General features: G+C 35.3%; 1 protein-coding gene across 1 annotated transcript; it reads right to left on the bottom strand.

Annotated features, from left to right (window-relative positions):
* Positions 1-3,560: 3,560 nt before the first annotated feature.
* Positions 3,561-20,125, bottom strand: TRAPPC13 (trafficking protein particle complex 13). Its single transcript, XM_010138976.1, has 12 exons — positions 20,059-20,125; positions 19,114-19,213; positions 18,432-18,516; positions 17,589-17,716; positions 17,377-17,449; positions 14,472-14,516; positions 11,100-11,117; positions 8,886-9,019; positions 7,569-7,767; positions 4,805-4,905; positions 3,763-3,913; positions 3,561-3,665 (listed from the first exon to the last, which is right to left on the bottom strand). The coding sequence occupies exons 1-12, from the start codon at positions 20,123-20,125 to the stop codon at positions 3,561-3,563; spliced, it is 1,206 nt and encodes a 401-aa protein (XP_010137278.1).
* Between the last annotated feature and the right edge of the window lie 2,469 nt (positions 20,126-22,594).

The following is a 22,594-nucleotide window of genomic DNA, read 5'->3' on the forward strand; positions in this document are numbered from 1 at the left end:
CTTTTCTTGCTGTTAATCTTTCTCTTTCAGAAACCACTGTGTTTCTGTACTTAAGTTTTTTAATTCTGGTTACTCTTCACCCTGCTTTCTGGTACAAGGCACACTTGATTTTACACTTTCCCCTGTGTATCAAAACTGATTTGAGGAGTCTACTTACTCCTAAGACAGAGGTCTCTCTGCTGGCCACTTACACTGGATAAGGTATGTGGAGGTGTAACAATAGAGAGGAGAAATACACAGGAATTCCTGGACCTCAAGTATTATAACTGATTTATCTTGTGGTCAAAAAAAGAGCACCTCATGTAGAAGCAAATGCAAAATTTGGGATTAAGTCATGTTCTTGACTAAGAAGTGCTAGTTGTGCATCTATTGTATGGGTCTTCCTCTGTGAAAACCAGGCAGGAAGAGGGGGGATGCAGCTGGATCGAAGGAGAAAGGAAAAGAATTGGAGAAAACACAAAAGTAGGAAATGAGTATTGCCATCCATTGAATGAAGTGGTAAAGCTTAATAGAACAACTTTAAGACATTTCATACTTTATTCCGTAGACCTTGCCTACACACAGCATTAAAATGCTTTTTAAAATTCTCTGTGTAAGTTGCTGTAGCTGCCTCTTTGAGGCTGTAGCGATAAGCTTTACATTAAATACATTACCAAGCAACAGCTTCTGACTTAACATCTGATGACAAAGAAAATCCCTAAAAGGATCTTTTTTTAGAGGTAGTTCAGATCCTGAATCTAATCCGTTCAAGAAAACTGCTATATAACTTCAGTTACTTTTAATAGGACAAGGACAGGATACCATTTAGAGGATAGATAGACGGAGACTGTAGGTAGGGTACAACTACTGTACAAACATTGCTTGGAGTAGTCTGTTGTGTCAGGAGAGATGTATTGCTCCTAGCATATCTGCTGTAAAACTTCACAGTTCCCCTGAGTTCTCTCTTTCACATTTTCAACTGCTCCAGTTACTAACTTCGTTAAGTCCAGAGTGTACTGGACAGCACTGCAATACCTCTCACACTCCACTTATCCTTACTTTGTGACAGCAATCTTCATGTGGTCAGTTACCTTTATACTTTAAGAAGGAAAGAGTTCAAGAACCTCTTGAGAGTTCCTCAAGAACTACAAAATATGACAATATTGAAAGACTGGCTGTAGAAGTTGTACCATCAAGTACAACTACAATGCTATAGCTTACTGGATTTATGGGATAGTTACGCCCAAGGTTAAATTGAATGAACCTTTCCTAAGTTATCTGAAAACTACTCTTGAAATTATAGAATGGTAACTTTCACTTCACACACTACAGTATTGTCATGCTTAGGTTTTACTCCAGTATAGATAACATGTAGCCAGAGTATTTATTAAAACGTTGATGGTGTTAGCTAACCTTTCAGGAATGTGCTACAATTGGCACAATACTTAGCTTGTAAACATTCTTTGTTTCTTGCTATTAACAGAAGGGGCTTTATAGCGCCTAAATAAAAACAGTAAAACCAGTAACAGGAGCTGTCATTACATGCTTTTCCATTGAAGCCAGGAACAGAGGGATCATTTATGCTAAAGTCTATTTTGCCCTGAATAGGCTAGATTGTTTCAGAGAGTCACGCAATATGTCTTAATCACAGGGTGAGAAAGGAATCTTTTCCTGTGTAATAACGGCACTTTATTTTGCACTACAGTTTTTCATCCTGCTAGATCAAGTGGTAAACCATAATCCCTGTAAATACTGGTTTAATTTAAGGTCCGTTGCAGTTTATCATTCAAATGAGCAAATATGCATTTAACACCAAATTGTTTTTCTATCGTTACTGTTCCATCAGCATTTATCTGTGATAATTGAGAACATGTTTTGCACACAAATTGTAAACTCCTGTAACATGGTTGCATGGAAGTATATTATTGTAGCTATCCCTGATCATAGAGATACCTAATGAAATTAGAAATTGTTTAAATTGCACTTTTTATTTTGTAATAAGTACAAAGTAAATCACTCATGCATACTGAAAAAGAATTAAGTTTGCACCTTTGGATTCATACACTGTTTCAGGGCCACAGAAAGTCATACTGGCAAAGTACAACTTGTCTACCATTTCTGTATTTCTCCTACCTCTTATTGCCATATGGTTACATCTCCTTCAACTTGTGTCAGTTTAACTTGAAAATAGATTATAAATAAAGTCATTTACATTTTTTGTCTGGAGACTTGTGGGTTTACTGTTGATGTATCTAGAGTAACAGGTAAACTGCATTCTTTAAAATACCTGTTTGTGGTGGTTGCTCTGCATTTCATTATATGGGCAGGATAGAGTTTTAATTTTTTTTTCCTTTATGGACTCATTCCCTCAATTTAGTAAGCTGATCATAAGTGTATCCAATATTTTAAAATTAAATTCTATACTTAAAGATTTTAGACACATACAGTCAGAACTAGCGTTGCTAAGTACCAATATGGTAGCTGAGAAATATGAGAAGCCACCGAGTGGAATCTTCCTTTTAGCACTCTAACTACTGTTGAACGAGGAAAGGCAGTCACCAGTTTCTGTGTTAAATGGCTACCTGTGGGTGACCTTAGATATTTCAGCCAAAGAACATTTCTATCTTTTGTCAAAACAAAACTAGGGAAAAGTACATTTCAGTGCTTAACCAAGTCCTGAATGCCTTCCTGCATCTGCATTGGGAGAACTTGGTCTAGGGCAGCCATGCAGGGTTTTTCTCCTTGTTTTCCTAAAAGTCCACTGAAATGCTTCAGGCATGAGAAAAGTAATTTGCACTGCCTCAATTTAACAATAAAGAAAAGCCTGAATTCTGCTCTTTTAGTTCTCAGTTCCCTACTGATTGGGAAGCAACATGCCTGTTCACAGCGTGCCTGGTACTGCAGGGATGTGCAAGACTGCAGCTAACTGGGACAGATTTGTTGTATTACGCCATTCTGAAGACTAAGCCACCTCCAGCATGTTCTGTGGCTGATTCTCTACTTATACCTGCTACTGCCTCAACAGTGCCAGCTGCACTGTCTCACCTCATGCCTTCATCAGGTTCTAGGTTTTATTGCAATTCATGTGCCATGCACATACACTGCCACACCGGGTTCCCAGAAATATTTCTGTTTGGGGTTTGGATTCCAGGAACTTGGCTGTAAAAGCCAACTCCTTCAAACTGAAACAGTTTGTCAGAACCACAATTTTAAAACATTAATTATTTTTTACAATATTTAAACAAAAAAGTACAAAGTGTTATTATTTCATATCAATCTCTCTTACTACCCTGCCCCAAGGTGATGTTAATGCAATATAATTCGCTAGAGCTACACTTTTTTTTAAAGGCTTTATTTTCAGTAGATAATCCATATGCATGTTTTTAAAAGATTTTAAAACATTCAAAAAATGCTCAGAGAAATTAAATAACCATAGTTATGTTTACAGATAGACAGGTATTGGTGTTTGTTTGTACACATTTTAACATGATTCAGCTGCTAAAATATTAAGAAGTTGGTCCAAAAAAACCCCCAAAACAAAAAACAACAAAGCAGGCCAGCAGAAACAGAGAACTTTTTCTTCAGCTTCGTTTGACTTCTGAAGGAACTACACAGACTTGTGCGATATCATCATACTCGTATGTTCTCTTCAGAAACGTGTCTGTAAGTCTTAAGCCAGAGACACTCTAGAAAGGGAAAATATTTGTAAGAGTTGTTGACAGAATTACTAAGCTTATGAAACAACTATTTTATAACAAAACTATGCTTTGTATAAAAACTTACTTGCAATCCCTGCACAGAAGACAACAACGTAAGTGCAAGATGGAGGGATGAACTTGGGTGCAGCTTTCCAAGTTGCCGTCCTGAAACTCCACACCAGTGGATGGAATTAGTATTGCACATTTCTAAAACCAGATCCATAGTCCTTTCACTGCTAGAGGAAATTGAAAAACAAGAATAAACCTGTGGGCTTTTTTTCCCCCAAGCATTTAAGGACTGCAGACATGTAAAAGCTTGACTACTTTATTATTCAGGTTAGTACGAATCAAGCATTTATAAATAATTATAAGGCACCAAACAAGATTTACTGTGATGTGCAGTAATTTGGTTGCATATAGCTTTGTCTGACACGAGTGCCCTGTCATGGGTTTAGTAACACTGGATAGCCTAATAGTGCTCACATCTTCAATGGAGTATGAGATTTTCATGAGAAGTATCTGCAGACCAGATACATGCTTTGGTCCCTGGCTTCAGAATTACTTTTTTTAAACGTCACTCTTGCAACCCTTTTATAAAGGGCTACCATAGATCCTAGTGTAAACACAAATCAAGTCAAAACATGGATAATGATGTACGAAAGACTACAGTGCCAATATTTAGCAGGCAGTCTAGCAGTGGTGCAGAACGAGTGGTAAAATCAGGCTGGATACAAATGGCATCATTGATTTTGATAAAACTACTTGTAGTTAAAAAAAATCCTATATATGCACTAATTTTGTTATTAGATTGATAATTTGTGATTTCAGCATGGGGTGCAATCTTAAATTTTATGTCAGCCAGTTCCATGGAATTCGACTACAGGTTTTTGGCAATCTCCTAGTTCTAATAGTATTAACGGACCATCATGGAAGTTTTTTTTTTTGTTTCTTTGGGGTTTTTTAAATAGTTGTAATACAAAGCATACATTCCATTAGTTTCATGTTGCTACAACTTGTAGTAAAGACCAGGTTCGTGCTGTTTCAGGAGAAAGTATTGAAAAATGAAACAAAGCAAACCACAACATACCCACCAAGGAAAAAGCACAAGAATCACATGACATTATTACCTGCAATTCGTTATTTTACATGTAATGTCAAAAGGTTCTTCCAAATTTACGGTGTCTGGTATCGTCTCCAAGGAAAGCCTTACATCGCCATAACCAGGAGCCTGAGAAGGTACAAGAACGTATATTCTCAGATGCTGGATAGTAAAGCTGAAGGTTTTGCTACGCAAGTTTTCATTTACTGCTACAAGCTTGGAGTAAGAGTAATTTGAAGAAAGAAGACTGACTCTTTGTGCTTTTGATTTGTACCAAAAATCACAGCAGTGCTCCTCTTTGATAGGTTTAACAATTCATTAGACAAGGATGATCTTTATTACTAAGGTTTTCAGGTAGTTCACATGCTTAAATTTTGAATACCCATATACATTTCATGAGAAGATCAGCTTTATTCTAAAGACCTCTCTGAGAGGCAGGTAACAGATATACTATGGACAATGTAAGTATGGGTTTCGTGCATAAACCCACAACTATTCCACCAGTTAGAAAGGCACATGATACAAACTCTTGTCACCTATCCTCCTCTGTCAAGATCTGAACATGTTTTATACGGTCCACTAACCAACCTATGATAAATAGCCTAGATAAATAGCTTACCAACCAGAGTTGATTCAAGACGGTGACCTGCAGATAAAAAGCTTTAGATTTTCAATCCCCACAAATGATGGATAGTAAAGAAAAAACAAGGGAAAAATTTGTCCTGCCTGCAAGGCTTAGTCATGACACATTCCAATTCTGCTGAGAGAAGGATGCTGTAGTAAAAGTTACATTTACAGCTTGATTAAAAGATATTCCCAAAGAGGCCCAGAAAGCCAGTGACTGACAGGACAGGAACAGGTTTTAGTCATACAGTTCGTTACAGACTGAAGACAGATCACATTTTAAGCAGCATATTAAACTGGAGATTAGAAGAAGTGAAGGGATGTCAAACTCACGGCGACTTCAGACCAGCCGAGCAACCTAAGTTTGGAACCTTTCAAGAAAGAGAAGTAATTACCTGACGCTGAAAAAAAGCACACATTTTCAGCTTTATTAGGTGACAGGACAGAATCTACTGGAAAAATTACACCCAGTTCCATAAACAACACGTAGTTTGCCATAACATTAGACTCTTCTTTTAAGAGAGATATATTAAGAAAAACCCTTAGAATAAAAGCATTTTATAGAATAAATTTAGCAGTAATTGACCAAATCAAAACAGGATCAAAGCACATGAGAAGGTCTAAACCCGTACATAGTTGTTGGCAAGTATGTACATACTAGTACATGTTGCGAGAACTGATGGCTAGAGGTAAAGGCCTTACAGTAACACCAAAAGGAGGAATGTGGTTTTAATCTGAAAATGAGATAATTTCTCAGAGCATGGAACTAACTAGACAATTCCTTGCTTGTGCTACTCAAAAATAATGTTCTTTAACTTTCAACATGTTCCAGTCTATTCTTGGATTGAATGCCTGTGAGCAGGTGGAGCACCCTTGGCATATTGTGGACATGTCTATTTGGTTTAACATTACCCAAAAAGAATGTAATTGCTAATTCCAAGGCTACTCCTCAAAAACCCGCAATTATGTTATGTGGAGGTGATCCAGGATATTTGTTACCTGAACCAAAACAATGACAGAGGGGCAGAGAGCAGCTAAAATCCTGGGCCTGTCAGGGAAACAATAGTTACAGGGATAGTAAAGAATATTAGCAGAAAGATGATAGAAGGTGAAAGGAGCCTAGAAATGAAATGATCTGATACTGCTTAAAAGATGAGGAGAAGAGGAAGCTGCACTGCAACTCAAAGGGGAAAATACAAACAAAAACTGTATGCTGCTTTTCCAAAGACAGATGTTGCTCGAAATAGCTCATATATCTCTGTTAATCACTATCACAAAACAATGACGGATGACTAAAACCAGGACTAGGGCGTGGAGGTGTGTTAATCACCACTGTGTTTCAAGTGCAGTTCTCAAAAGTTCAACATGAAGGGATGCAGAGGGAGAGGAAAAAAAAAAATCCATCTTTACAGAAAAATTATAGGAAAGGTCAGTTGAAAATGAGCTTATTAGTTAAAAAACAAGCAACAAGTTTTGAAGTAGTAGGAGTAACTAAGTTCAGAAAAAAGTGCAGTTTGATGTGGTTACATAGACAGTTAAGACCTCAGTTAAAAACAAACAGAAGTTTCAGTGACTTAGTTGTGAATTTCCAGGATCCTCCCTACAGAATTGTTCGATCTACTAGATGATGGGAGCAGGGGTAAAGATAGAAGCAAAAGCCCAATTACAAGCTTTGTAAACTCAGACTAAAATTCAACTGCCAAAGCTTTTTTACTCTTCTCCCGTAATATGCCATCCTCAGTTCAAAAGATGTAACTCAGTTTTAGGCATATAGAATAGACAGGCTGCACAGCTGACTTAAGCAAGCTAGTAATTGCAATTTCTGAACAATTTCTAAATCAACCAGAATAGAATAGATTCAGTCAAAACTGTAGACATGAAAGATAAATAAATGTATATTATTCTATACATAAAAATTGTTACTCAAAGCCAGAATGTCTGTATGAATGAGGGAGCAGACTTCAGTATCACAGGTGACATACTTAATTGAGTTCTTCTGGCAATGGTTCTCCTGTATTAAATAACTTTCTAAAATACATATAGAAACTGTGAATTCAGAATGAGGTCCAGAAAGTACACAGCTTGAACTTTTCCTTCAGTCATTATTAAATTGTTCACTGACTTAAAAAAGGACGATAAATTAAACTGACACCTTAGGTTGAACTTACCATTCTTTGGAGCTGGCTAGTTTGCAGCCTTCCTCGTTCACCCAGATTAGTTTTCCAAACAATGTCTAGTTTTCCAATCACTGTTACACCTTTTATTACTCCAGCTTTCTCTGCAAATTCTTGCTTTGGTTTTAGGCAGTATAAGTACTGACGTGTATCCATAGGTTGTAAATAAGTCCTTGAGCCAAAAGTAGACTCACTAAAAGAAAAAACATGGGGTCTCATTTTAAACAGTTATAAGACAATTTAAGAACTCAACCTTTTTTCCCATCCCTCACAAGTCTTACTCGTGTGGGTGTGTAATTTATTCATGGCAAAACACACAGAATATTTTTGTGCTTTCACAACAGAAAACAGTTCTAGAATTTCTGTAGCATCAAGGTCCATGGGGAAAAAAACACCCAAACCACAATTCATCTGAGTCAGAAAGAACTGAGGTGGAAATCCACTTCGCTGCATTATAATATATTATCTATCCTCCCAGCATTTAAACAACAATTTTACTTGGGCTGTTTGGTTCCCTTCCAGAATATTTCAGTGTCATGAGCCCAAGATTCCCATTCAGAACAAGAACCATTACAGCAGCTGCAAACACTCTGTAAGAACAACACTCTGCTGTGCCACAGGTGAACCCTTCAACAGTCAAGGAGAAGATAGAATTTTCACTTCAGCCCCACTGCAAAGCACCCGAACATCTCCTCCTCCAAAACCCCAAGCAACTGCAAAGCACAAACAGGCAAAGTTAACTTCTACCCAGACATCACAAGCTTTTTTATCCACAACAGTTTATTGAACATAGTAGACCATTAGACCATTCTTCTGGTATCTGGTGTTTACTAATTAACACTAAATGACATTTAATTCTGCATGACAAATTTTAAAATTCTAAGATCCTATAAGGGCCTTCCACTGATTCACCTTAACTACCGTCTTCCTAGATTTTGGTTAGAACAATGGTAAACAGTTACCACTCTGCTAGAAGGAAGCAAGGACAAGTTGTATGGGTCCTGTAAGGCTAAATACATATACACAGATCAAGTCAGAACCAGATGGGGACTAAATCTTGTATAAAAGACACTGAAGAAGTAGTAAGTTTTCCTGTTTCCATGTCATCCACGTTACAAATTATTTGAGGATTAAGCTGGAGATTACTAGATTGAATTACAAAATTGAATTACATAATAGGAATTTCATCTTTTTAATCAAGCAAATAAGTACAATCCTTCCATTACATCAACTCACTAACTGTAATGCTTACATCTCATAGAATCATAAGACAAAGAGCCTCAAAGTCAAATATCCTGAATCTGGACATACCTTTTCCCGGCTGTGTCAACTGTGTTTAGTTCTGCAACATTGTACATCATGGACGGCTCTAAAGAGACCTTCTCCATAAACATTGGAGAGGTAGTGATATTCTGAATCTGAGCTTCCAGAAACACTTCATCTGTCTGAAAAAAAAACAGAAATCCAAGTTCACGAAAACGTGATTAGCGTTATTAAAGAGTAGACAGTCCTATTGTTAAAAAAAAGTCACACGTGTTTAGTTCATGCCTGCAAATCAAATTAATTAATGCAAGAATAAACCTTAATCCCAGTAACAATAGGAGCAAAAGTGTTAGTCAACAGGTATCTTGCCAAACAATGGATATGGGATAATTTTGCTGTGTTCTAGCTATTGCTTATTTGTAATGCATCAGATCTTCCCAAGACTTCCATCAACTCAATGGCAACTCAAGTTCTAATCCAATTAAAAAAAAAAAAAAATGGTAAGGAATTGCAGTGCACAACAACATGCCATGCGTGTGTTTTTCTTTAGCTGAAGTAAAATAGCTCAGGTACATGCTCTGAGATTTTATTATTAATATGGAACATTGATGTACTGGCTAAAAAGCAAAAACAGCCTCCTCTCTCACTTAGCTGCATCATGCCAATGGTTACAATATTATATAGGCATCCAGCAATTTAACGGGTGCTCTACCTTCAAATCATCCTATTAGACATATCTGTTAAATTAATCTAATGCCTCAAGATGGCGTATAGGACCAACTCTAGTACAGGAATGAAAGCTACAGACTGCTGAACTTCAGAAGCTGGAGAAACATGGAGCTACAGCTGGTTTTGCCTCACTGCTTCTATGGAATTGCAGACCAGTGAAGTGACTTTGCACCTCTAAGATCTCAGGATAGAATAATTACAGAAGGGTCAGTACACTAGAGATATGAGCACCTCAAGAAGTGAAAAAAAAAAACCAAAGAAATGCCAATAAAAAAAGAAGGGTACCAAAACTGCATTTACAGAACAGTTATTGACTCACACAGTTCCACTAGATGATCGTTGTGGGTCTCTTCCAACTGAACTATTTTATTCTATAAATTCAGTAAGAAGTAGTTTAGGAATCTTTTATGATAAATAAATAGAAGTATTTTTTATGGAGAAGGTGGAACGAAGTTTACAGTTTCTTTTTCATCAGTGCAAGTAAATTATTTCATTATACAAATGGAGTCCTGCTTGTAAATTACAAAATAAAAGCGGGACAAATACTCTAAGTAGTTTTTAGTCTCAAAAGGCATTGTGTTAGAATGAGAAATACAGAACAGTACTGGAACTACTTGTTGTGCCTTATAAATGTGTTAAACACAAACCAGACGATAGAAAATATATATATAGTAATGAAAACTGTGCAAGCTCCATGGGTTACGTACAGACCTCACACTTGCAGAAAGAGATGGATATAACCCCAACTAAAACACGGCTGTCAGTAATCATTACTTAAATTGATACTGTTTATATCCCAGAAATCCATTGCGCAAAGTGTCTGTTTACCAAATTTTAACTGTTTTCAATGCAGCAACCATAGGCAGAAATTTAGAAAAAGCCGATTCGAAAGGGAAAAGAAAAAACAAGCATCGCAGTGAAAAAGCAAGTTAGTTTTGTGTTATTCCTAAGTGGTTTTTCTAATAAAATCCTTAAGTACTTGAGAAGAATGCCATTTATTTTAATACAAGGCACAACTTAAACTAGTGTCATACAAAGTTATTAACTGTTGCATGCAGTTAGAAGTTGGAAAGTGCAGTTCCAGCTAGCAAAATGAAGAACATCCAAATGCTGCTCTCTCCTCAAACCCACTGTCTCCACCAAACAGACGTCAAAAGTTCTGTCACAGCTTACACAAGCAGTGCTGTAGTAAAAACTACATTTCTGTGGGCCAAAAGCAGGAAAATTTTTGAAGGTATTAAGTCCCATTTTCAAATAATGAATCTAACCAAGTTTTGGTGAGGTGTTTTATGCGAGGATCTTCACAAGCAAGACTCTGTAATAATCAACTTTTAGTTTCAACAATGGGTATTAAAGAAAGAGCTAACCATTTAAATGATTAGCTGCACATATAAAGATGAGAAAACATCAGTTCATGATACGCAGAACAAACATTGCTTTTCCATTATATTTTTAAAAGAATGTCAACAAGCACAGAGACAGATAGGCAATTAAAAAAGCATACATATTTATAAAAAAATAAATAAAAATTACCACAGAACTGAGGTCACTCTAATGGGAAAATAAAAAAAGAACACATTAGAGAAATTAGGGTTAAATGTTAAAGAAAAAGGAGGCTAACTTTCAAACAAAATGCATTTCTGCATTTTTTTTGCACAATCTAAACAAGATAGCATTAGTAAGACGGAAACATAAATAAAAATGGATGCAAACAAAGATGACAACTACACTTCTAATACGTTATAGCTAGTATGGTTACATGGTTTACTAGCTTTGCTTCAGAGCCAATGCAAAGTGGAGTCTAAGGCACACAGGTCACAGATAAGATACGGTAGAACAAAATGACCCAAAAAAAAAGTTAGTTTTTGAGCAAGTTTAAAGTTTGTCCTGAGTTTAAATTCATGCAATGGGTTACAGATGAAATGGAAAAACAGTCTTTGTCATTTTACAGATAATTTGAAGCATCCATGTATATAAGGTCTCAAAATAAAAAGAATGTGTAATGTGTTCTAGCAAAGCTACAAAACTTCAGCTTGTAACAAAATTTGGCATAACAATTGGGAAAAACTCCTTCTTAGAGTATTCATTGCTCCAAATTAATTGCAAACTTCATTTTCTTAAGTGTCTGCAAATTTGTTCCCTATGCATGTTTGCAGGAATAAAGCCTTTTACAGAGTCTTTTCCAAGGCACACCAGCCAGTGAGGGACTTTCTATAGACCAGGGCAGGTAATTTGGTCTCAGGATTGCAGCACATTAGGGTGACAGGTCATGTGCGAATTTCAGTGATCAACTTGATTGGGATACGATTGCAATACGAGCAACAAGCAAGAAAATTAAGGTTCAGCGTCATTTCTTATCTTAGAAAAAATGAAATTAAGGATTATAATTTATAGTAGAAAATACATTTTAGTGACAGACTATATTATAGATAGCATCACATCTGTAATATTAATGGTAACAGTTCAACCAGTTAGTCAATTTTAAAGATCCTTAGTTAACTAATAACTGGCACATACTAATTTTTTCTTTTTCTCTACTGTTCCAAGGGTAACAGTCTTTCATAATATTCAGGATGAAGGTCTTGGTGCTTTGACAGTAATGTAGCATCACATACAACATCTAACTCAAGATTTATTTGTAAGTTTTTAGATTTTATTTGACTTCTGTGGTCACAACATAGAGCAGCATTTTATAAACTTTCAGAAATTTAGTATGAATGGTCCTATATCAGTTTTCTAAGCAAATGAAAATTGCTCAGTTAATATAATCAAAAATCTTAATTTTTTTTTTTTCCAATCAATCAGATTATGGTAATGGGTGTTCAATAAATTTCTGAACAGGAAGACAAAAAAAAAAAGACATTAAAGCAGTCTTTGAAAACCTTGTGGGGTGGAGAGGGGCGGGGAGGGCAGAGGTAAGAACAAAACCAGAAAACCCACAAATACCAGCTAAGACATCAAAGCTTCTCAAACATCTTTATCATGAGGAATTGGTGGCTAATTGAGAATGGAGTTCATTAAGTCCCTTATCAAGGCCAAAACAATTTTGTAAGAAAAAAATAATTCTGACCTATTTCAATTATTTAATTTAAGATACCTGTTCCTCCTTCCTCGACCACCTATTTTCTATCTGAAACAATAATATAATCCACATGCAAAATCGAAGTTTATTTTGTTCACAGAGGAATTACCTAGTTTTTTAGGATTACTTTTGTTCTTAAATCACAGCAGGACACATTTCCAGGCATTCCCATTTACAGATAACAATATAAAGTTCTATAAAGCATTTGACCAGTGGTACATGCCTACGTTCCGACCCTACTCAGGTATTTCATACCTAGTCAACCTAAGGATTAAGGCCTGTAGCTTAGATACATGTACCAAGATATTTTTAGGAAAATGTTTTTCTCCTTTTCTCTGTATATTTAAATCACTTATGACATTTGCCTTGATTTATCCTCCCTCTAAATAAATTACACACACTATATATTAAATGTCTCATAATTTATATGCTTTCACAGCAGACAAAATCTTTATGGAAAGTTTCCTGCACAACTCTGAATAAGACAGAATTTTGCATCTGGAATCCTCATTTGTAGAGCAGAAATACTTATTAGTAATTTCTCCCTTCTGTCTTCTCTATTGATAATGTCAGGAAGGGAAAGAAATATACCTTTCACACCTCTATAGCTATAAGCTTGCATGATGAACCTCAGGTGTCACTATGGAGATAAATAATTAGAACAACAGATTTGGAGACTCTGCTTTTCTACATGCAAATTCATAGCACATATATCTGTCTAGTTAAGAATAGGAGAGCAAAGTATTTTTTGCTTAGCTTAAGTCATTTTTCAAATTGCCAACATTCCATGTATTTTCTTCTTTCACTGACACTTTGGTCTTTTTACTCCTATCAGTGCAACATAATATACCTACAACTTCACTCTATCTTTTAAACTATTTCAGACAAACCATTTAAGGATACTAATGAAGGTTTTTCAGAGCAGAGTAAGAGTTGACCATATTTCAGGGGTTATGGAAAAATTTTAATACTCATAATTGAAGCTCTCAAAGTACTTTGCAAGTATCAGTTTGAACTTTATACAAACAATACAGAACATAGTGCTCAGAAAATTAAGCTACTTGCTTACTAACACAAAGCAGGTTAAGTGATAATGACGGACACAAACTTCTGTGTAAGTTTATAGCCTACAACAGATCCATATAAGACACATAACCACAGGGAATGTCTACAAATAAAAAGAATGCTGTACATACTTTGTAACAGTTTCCACTATCTGCATCACCTTCAGTTAAAATTATTCCCATAAACAGCCAAAGACAGATGGCTGAGTATGTCCAAATAAATATACAAGGCATATATTAAGTCATTTAGTTTTCAAGCACTGTGTATAACTGCCACAAACCTAAAAATTAAATTATTAAACAGAGGGGTCATATTTACACTGGGAAAATAATCTTAATCTCCCCAATGTAAATATATCCCCTCTGTTCAATAATTTAATTTCAAATTTCCCCAGTCTGTTTAAATTATCTTTATGAACAATTAATCTCTCTTACAGTAAGTATTCTATCAGCCTAAATATATAACCCATAACTGAAAGTATCTGAGTTCATGAGAAAGTGGAAAATATGCAAGATTGTCAGTCACCTGCATTAAGGTCTTGACATAACTACTTTAGTTACCATTTCTTTGTCCCCTTCATCAAAAGTATATTTATTTTTAAACTGATAAGCACATCACCTAATTTTTTGCCTTTAGAACTGATCATCTTTCTCAAACATATACTTAACTAAACTCTTTGAATTTAATCTAACCACCTAATGTGAAGTAACAAACCCAGCACAGCAAAACAAACCCTAATACACACAGCTCTCACTTACCTCAGCATTGTAGAATTTGGTTTTCACATCTAGTGGTTTAAGAACCTAATGAAATGGAAAAAAGACAGATTGACAATTAGTTTCTCAGACAACTTCAGCATAAACTGTAACTGCTAGGATCTTTACTGAAGTGTTATTTTTCTTTTTGATCTCACACAGAACAGGTGCACAGTGGAATATATAATACAATCAAGCCAGCTAAAATCTCACAATTCAGAGCACATACTTGCTGCTTATTTGCACACTTGACTGCATTGGTACTAAGCAGTTTGTTCAGACTGAAACCAAAGACTTCTCCACCTAAGCACAGCCTCTTAGAAACCAGAATAAGTAAATCTATGTCTTTAAAATGACATTACATCCATCTTATATCCTTAAGCAGTCTGCACTTGCTTTCGAGAGTGAGCAAGAACCATGTGATATTCACAAGTCCTTCAGTATTCTGCAGCAAAAGTTGCTGAGGGCTTCTCTAAAAATAAATGAAATGGAGAACTATTCATGGGATTAGTAAGCAACAAACCGTTACTAGGCTTCACTTCCTTCTTGAAAATGCAACTGTTACAAGAAATAAAAGTGCCAATAAATAATTACAATTGCATGAGATAAAATCAGCAAGAGAAAATAATATGATATAACAGGTGATAATAAAGTGTTGGTTCTCAAGTGCTAGAATTTTGTGCATAAGGCCACTACAGTTAACGCATTCAGACCAATGTATATCTATTTCATATTTAACTGAAGGAAATTATCTTTCATTATACACATAACAGAACAAATTTAAATTATCTTGCTGAAGACATTTATTTCTCTTTACATGTGGAAACTTTTTTCTTGTTTAAATATAAGTGCACTGCATCCTGCGAGACACCTAAAGTCCAAGTTGTAAACAAGTTTTCTAGCACTGAAGAATTCAAGATTAAAAAGTAGTCTTCAGAGAGATTGTTGTATTGTAACAGGCATAATGTTCAAATCTTTCAAGCAGTCATAACTACCTCTCTTTAGTCATAAAAATGTAAAAAATTTAATTCAGGTGTTTGTTGGTTGAGTGGTTTTTTCCACCAAGTATTTTGCTTCAGCAAGGTTCTTGTTAATTTCCCCAAATGATGTTTTCTCTCTTTCTGATAAACAAAGTCTTTCCATTCATTCCAGCAAATTTCAAGTGTCATTGCAGTAAAATTCAAATGATTAGTGAGGTTCACAATGTTCCGTGTCGTGTCCTCCCCTGTCCCCCCTCAAATTAAACAACCACCAACCCCTAGGAAAAAAATCATTCGTTCTCCACATGAACATAATTGTGTCAATTACTCAGAGAAAGCTTTGGAACAAAAAGACACTATTGATCAGTATTAAACTTCACATAATGGTTGAAAACCAATGTTTAAAACCAACCGTAACACCAGAGTGACTTAGAAGATTCTAGAAAACATAACTGATAAAGTTGAGAATCTGTCGAATAGAAAATAGGGGGTTTTTGTTATAAAATAGCAGGTAGCACCGCAGTTACTAGCAGCCATCAATTCCCATTGTAAAGACATTGTTCAGTTTTCTGTAACATTTGTTTGTTCTCAGATTTTCTAGCTCATGTCTCCATGTCAAATTTAAAAAATAATAACCACAACTGCTCAGTGAAGTATTTTTTTCATAATGAATCAGAGAGTATTTATAAAATGATGTCAAAATGCATGTATACTTTGTGATATTTTTTTTTTATGCTTTCTTCTTTGAAGTACAAGCTTAAAATTTGACAGATGGCTGGTCTTAGATATTTTGACATTAAAGTTGCCTGTGTTGGATTCATTTAAAAACCACAGAAATTATATGTATGCAGACCCCTGAAAAGTGTGCAAAAGTAAATTTCCACATCAAATCTGAAGGCGACAAATCAACATCTTGAACAAGGCTCTCACAATAACAAAGAGTAGGGAAGGGAAAGAAGAAGATTGATCAGAGAAAACCTAACAGGAACAGCAAGTCAGAATACTGAGCTCCTGGGGGACAAAGAATGGAGAAGTGGAAACAGTTTCACAAGGAAAGCAAGAAAAACCACAAAGATTAAAATCATCTTCAATAAAAATGAAAAACACTACAGAGCTTCTGGAATCAAAGGACAGTGTAACATAAAAATTGACACGGGATACTGTTCCATATTCTTCTAGTATTGTCTGGAAACACTTTTGACTAACCGATACCTGCCATTTCAAGGCCCACAAGTCCTAACAGCACTTGGATGTTCTTTGTGTATAGTGTATGGCAATCTAGCCTTCTAATGACTGAAATGTTTTTTTCTGAAGTTTCTAGATAAAATACTAGAAAAAAGCAAAATGAAACCTGCAACCTGGGAAAGATACAGGTCTCAATTACATAATGCTTCTGTATTGCCAGACACTAGATAAGAGAGTATCTAAAAAGTAATTCAGTAAAGCACACCTCATTCTACAGGAAAGAGCTCAGAGTTATCCAAGTCTCAGCCTATTTCTCTAAAAAATAAATATCCAGGTAACAGTAACAGGTAACAGTAATTTCCTGCTTTCCTCAGATCAAAATTTTACAGTCTAAACTCAAAGGTTAGATGGGTCAAAGTCAGAATGAACAACACTTGATCTGTTTAAAAATAATCATAAAGCTGGCTGTTGTAAAAGGGTTTTTTTAACAAGATTTTACTTCTCAGTAAGTGAATAAAGATTGTAAGATGTAATATTTATTATTTCTGAAATGCTTAACTGCGTGGTAATTAGAAAACAGCAAATTCATGTGAAGCTTGAAGTGACTTGAAGGTTTTTATCCGTTCACTTTTAAAGATAAACAGATTTTTATTATGTAAAAGTGCTTTTGAAGTATCACATGGTTTAAAATGGGTTTTCCAGATTCACTCACTTATAGTAGAGTAGAATAATTCATGCAATACCTGAAATTTGAAGAACTTTCTGAAGTACATCTTCTCCCCTGTCTGCGTAGTGTAACTTACTGCACAAACTAAGCTGAAAGAAATAATTTAAAAAAAAAATAGTTTTGAATTACTTTAAATTTTGTGCCTATATCAAAGCAGCAATAGAATAGCATGCATGTGCTGCAGTTTCATTTCAGCTCATTTAATCAGAGAAAAATTTAAAATCTTACATGTGCGTTCCTATCTCCTTTACTTCGTGATGGATCACATCATCAATGCAACAGTCAGGTTTAAGTTCTGCCACTGCAGCACTAGAAGCTGAAAGGTTCAAGCGCTGAGAACTTGTCTGAAGATCAGCCTGGGGACAGAAAAACAAAGCATTGGTTGGAAATGCAGCTGCTTAAAGCAATCTAACGAAAAATAACTTACTTTACAAAGCACTAGGCTTCACTGAGCATTTTCTACCCTACAGGCTTTTATACACACAACTAAGATACGTTAATATGATGAGATACATGTCAAAGCTAAAGAAAAGTTCTAAAATATATATAAATGGTCGAATCCTTTAACATGCAGGTTATAAAATCTCCATTTACTTTTTACATTGAGTTCCACAATAACTTCCGGAAATTCTATTCTCCATGTATTATTTGTTCAGCAGAAAATGCAAAGCAATGAGGACACTAGAAAAGAAGTCATTTGAAATATAAGCAAAATACAAGTCAAGGCAGAGGCGGTTTGGTTTGGTGACCTCATTGAAAGTGCACGTAAGTGAATCTAAGGCAAATTTTTTAGCTGTGGAAATTCTCTCTCCAGAGAATTTATAATATATCAATTTTTTTAATAGAATCCTAGTTTTTAATTTTAATCTTTAAAGATTTCTATCATAATTTCAGTTTTTACGTCTTCTTGGATTTTTCAATTTCCAGGTATATTTTCTGGATTGGAAAAAGGTGATACATATTTCCTAGAGCATATATATTTGCATTAAATACAGAAAATATTGTCAGAAAACATACTCAACATATTTTATGCTTTTTATAAACCCAGTAAGTAGATTTATCTTCACCTACCTTCACCAGTATGTCCTTGACAACTTGATTACTATCATTGTGTACACTAATATAACTGGAAAACGTCTCTCCCAGAAATATATTTCTGTGTTTAAATAAAAACAAAATATGTTTTGTAACAGATGTTTAAAAAAATACAGAATATTTCACTGAAAGCCTTGTAAGTTCTAACTAAAAATATATATATACACACACATGTACATACACATTTGCCAGATCAAATCCTAAAAGTATGCTAGCATTTTCACACCTATACCTCTAAATGTCATCCTTCTAAAACCATCAACTTCAAAAGAGAACGAAAAAATCAGAATTTTTTTCTAGATAAAAATCTGAGAAGAATATAAAGATGGCTTACAGTACCCACAAAAAATGACTCTAGTGAAACTCTGTTAGTACAAGATGTTGCTAATAGTAGTGCATTAAGTTAGAAATTCACCTGCAGCTGTAAAGGTCTTTCAACTTTCAATCCTTTTAACATTCGGAGTCAGGCTATACAAGAAACATCAAGCAGCACACATTTATATATTATGTCACATTATAAATCAAGCCAGAGATTATTTTTTAAATGATATAACAACTCATTGCATAACAATGTTCAAAAAGAAAGGAAAGTAATAAACATATTACTGTTAAATGAATCTTAACCTTGCATGTTACTGTTACAGTAATTCATTCTTACCCAAAATTCTGAGGCAAAGTCAGCATTTCTCCTAGCATCAAAGTTTCTGCTCCCGTTACAGTAGAAAGATCATCTTTCATGAGCTGGTTAAATAGATTACCTGAAGAAATATTAAATTGCTAGTATCTAAATATTTGCTGAGTCTAAAGCTTTCTCTACTTTAAAGTGATGACATTTAATCACTTCTTTAGATGCAATTTATTTTAGACATATTTTAAAACGAACTTGTTTAGGTATGAGATACATATCTATAGGCTTGCCTATAAATTATAACTTACTTCAGGCACTAGTGTCTAATAAACTGTTCAATATACAAAATGAAGGGTGCAATCCCAAAGGCATTGCTAAAATTAACATTAAACTTCAAGGGAAATTCTGCCCGAGTAAAGCACATTACGTAACAGAACTAATCAACCCCACTTACTTCCCCAGCTTGCTTTCTACTTCCACACAATCCTCCTTTCTTGAATCTTTCCTTTTCCTCTTCCTTAGATTGCAACTACTACTGTGGTACAGCCCAAGCTTTTCCATCTATGTACAGCAAGCAAAACGTAATTTGAAAGCAGCGATTCTTGCAAAGTGTTTTTCTATAGAACATTCATGTGTTGGTTCTGATTACCAGGGTATTTTCTCCAGATGAAGAAAATACTGAATGTTCTACAACTACGAATTTCTCTCACAACTGCCCTCCAACTGGTGTGTAAATTGCTTGGGTTTTGAGGCCACGTTTGCAATACCATCACCCAGCTCTCAAAGCCAGAGGTCAGAGCTGTAGAGGGCACCTTGGTAATTTCCTATAGCCATGACCAAACATAAAACGTATTGCTGTTTCAGATTACTGTCTATGGGAGATCATAAGACTCCTCTGACACCTAAGCCTCGGACGCTTACATTGCTTAAGCCTGGTAATACATACATAGTAACTAGGCAGTAGCAAAGGCGTACCTGGCAAATCTCTTTCTTCACAAGTCACCGGAATATTAGTGAATAAAGTAGGTTTGGTTAGCCTCATCACTGCAAAAACCAGAAAATAAACCATAGGTCAGTGAAATGAGTTTTTGGGCTTTTTTTTTAAGTATAATTTTATCTTGCTCTCCTTGCACACACACACAAAAAAAAAAAAAAAAGAAAAGAAAAGCACAACAACTGAATCTTAGCCTGAAAAAGGGTAACACCTTTTTGGATCACCTGGCCTTTTTCAATATAAAAAAATCCCTGCTACTACTCTGAGATTCAAAAGCACTGGTGATGCCATTGCTTCCTCTTGCTTCATTCTCCTGGTGCACTAACATCTACTGCTTACAGGGTTAAGTGTTTTGTGGAATTCAGAAGTGTATCAGTTTCATTTTTTTGTGGACTCTTCTAGTCTAAGTGCCTGTTCTGTGATCCTGGTTGCTCTAGAATGTGACACAATGACTAGAATGGGGCCTTTCAGTCAAACTTCAGGCTAAAAGAGTTTGCAATTACACCCTGATCTCCAATATATGCAAGATTAGAGTTACAAGTCTAAAACCCTACATTATTTATACAACTGCTTTCTCTTTAAACTCAAACCAAATCAGCAAAACCATCAAAAAAACCTCAGAAACACACAACCCCCTATTTTATCAATACTGACAAAATCAAAATTATTGAGATCTTGCTATTAAAAAATCTCTACTTAAAGAAAGTAGTATTTTCAAAGGCTATTTTAACTCAGAGTACTCAAAATTACATTATTTTTATTTGTATTACAGATGTAAGATGTTGCTTCTTAAAGGAATTCCCCCTATTCATACAAACCAATGGCCCTAATCTCGTACATAGCTTCTCATGAAAGTATTCACATAACACAAGGTTGGTAATTTGTAACTTTAGGTGTTGATCTGAATATGCAAAAATTACTGATTTGTTTTTCTTTGAAACTTTTGAAACATAAAACCATATAATTTCTGAAAACTAAAACTACAAAATAAAATAAAGGCATTTTTCTTGACTGCAACAAGTTTGGCACCATCTTTGCACTGACACGTGTATTGTGCTTTTATCATACTTTTGTACATCTTACATGTCTGGTCAGCATCACCATTTCCAGTCGTGTAAAATGATCAATTATTTCGATATACGTTTGTGCGTACAGGGCTGTGTTTGTTCACAAGAACTTACGCTACCACACAGCAGACGTATGCAAGTCAGCGCTGACGCACTGCAATCTCAGCTTTCATATAAAATAGGTAATACATTCTCTATGCTATGTTGAAAAGTTGAAAAACGTGACCTCTGACAGCTCAGAACCACAAGGTTAAATAGTTACCCAGCTGAGCTGCTCACAGCTAGCCATGCATGCATCATTATTCGCATACAAGCCAACTCATAGCAGCAAAAAGCTGGCAGCTACCATGGAACCATGCCATCAAACTCTCCTTCTGTTTAGCAAGATGTTTGTTTAACTGTTTTGTCAGTATATTAAATAAATATAGTGGGACTGTATTATTGGTGGTTACCTAATTTTATTAAAATCTACAGTAAGTTCATATAAACTAGCACTTGCTGTTTCTAAAGAAAAGTTACAGAACAAGTTCAGTCACATTTAAGACAACAAATAATTGATCAAAAAATGAAGTCGAACCACAAATTAAAGTATGTACCTCATCATAGTTAATAGAATTACTAATTAATATTAGAAAATTCTGTATCTTTGCAGGATGACCTCTCATCTCTTTTCTCCTAAGATCCTAGGCACAAAATACAACATTAAACAAAACTCAAACCACACTGCCTTCTACTCCACTATATTTTTTAAAAAGCTGACACACAAACTTTTTTACTGTCAATGTTAAGGTCAGAAAAATAATTTCAGTGAAATAACTTGGCTATACAAGCTTTATAGAACTAATAATGTCCTTCGGTTACTCAACACAGCATTTTATACCAATTTCGCCAAGTGGTAATTTTGAACGTCACAAACGCCCCAAATGTCAATGTAAGACCCCCTTAACATTCAGTCAAAGTTTAGAAACATATGTCAATGATCAAAACTAAGCAATACCCTTAATGTACAATATGCAATGCCTATAATAAAATATAATTACTCCAACGAAGGACATCAAAAGAAAAATATAAGTGAAAGACCATGGGGATTTTATTTAGTTTTTACATAGAAGGACCCTGTTATGCTTATGTGCACCTTTATTTGACCGGTGTTAATGATATTCCAACAACTACAAATACCATTCACTTGTTTTCCCCCTTTTCCAAATGCCACAGACCACGACCTCCAGCTACAGCAAAATTATCTGGAGTTAGTAGGGGTGCTTAAGAGAAATACACACCCTTGCAGTCATACCCAGTTTCACTGCTCTACTGAGCCTCCCAGACATTGAACTGAGGAGGAACAGCATGACCTTGAAAACACTTTATTCTTTCGGGTGACAAAAAAAGTCGTGCTGAATTCAGCCATGTATCCCCGTAAAATTGGGAGGTAGTGTTGATCTGCCTGAAG

Source organism: Buceros rhinoceros, unplaced genomic scaffold (assembly GCF_000710305.1).
Source record: "Buceros rhinoceros silvestris isolate BGI_N320 unplaced genomic scaffold, ASM71030v1 scaffold19356, whole genome shotgun sequence".
NCBI classification, from domain to species: Eukaryota; Metazoa; Chordata; class Aves; order Bucerotiformes; family Bucerotidae; genus Buceros; species Buceros rhinoceros.

Excerpts from the sequence above, each read along its gene's own strand:
- TRAPPC13 (XM_010138976.1), bottom strand. The coding sequence starts at position 20,125 with ATGAGGCTAACCAAACCTACTTTATTCACTAATATTCCGGTGACTTGT. Across the intron at positions 14,517-17,376 it reads GAAAGTTCTTCAAATTTCAG|GTTCTTAAACCACTAGATGT; the intron begins GTATTGCATGAA and ends CCATTTCATTAG. Across the intron at positions 7,768-8,885 it reads GTTGACACAGCCGGGAAAAG|TGAGTCTACTTTTGGCTCAA; the intron begins GTATGTCCAGAT and ends TTTTTCTTTTAG.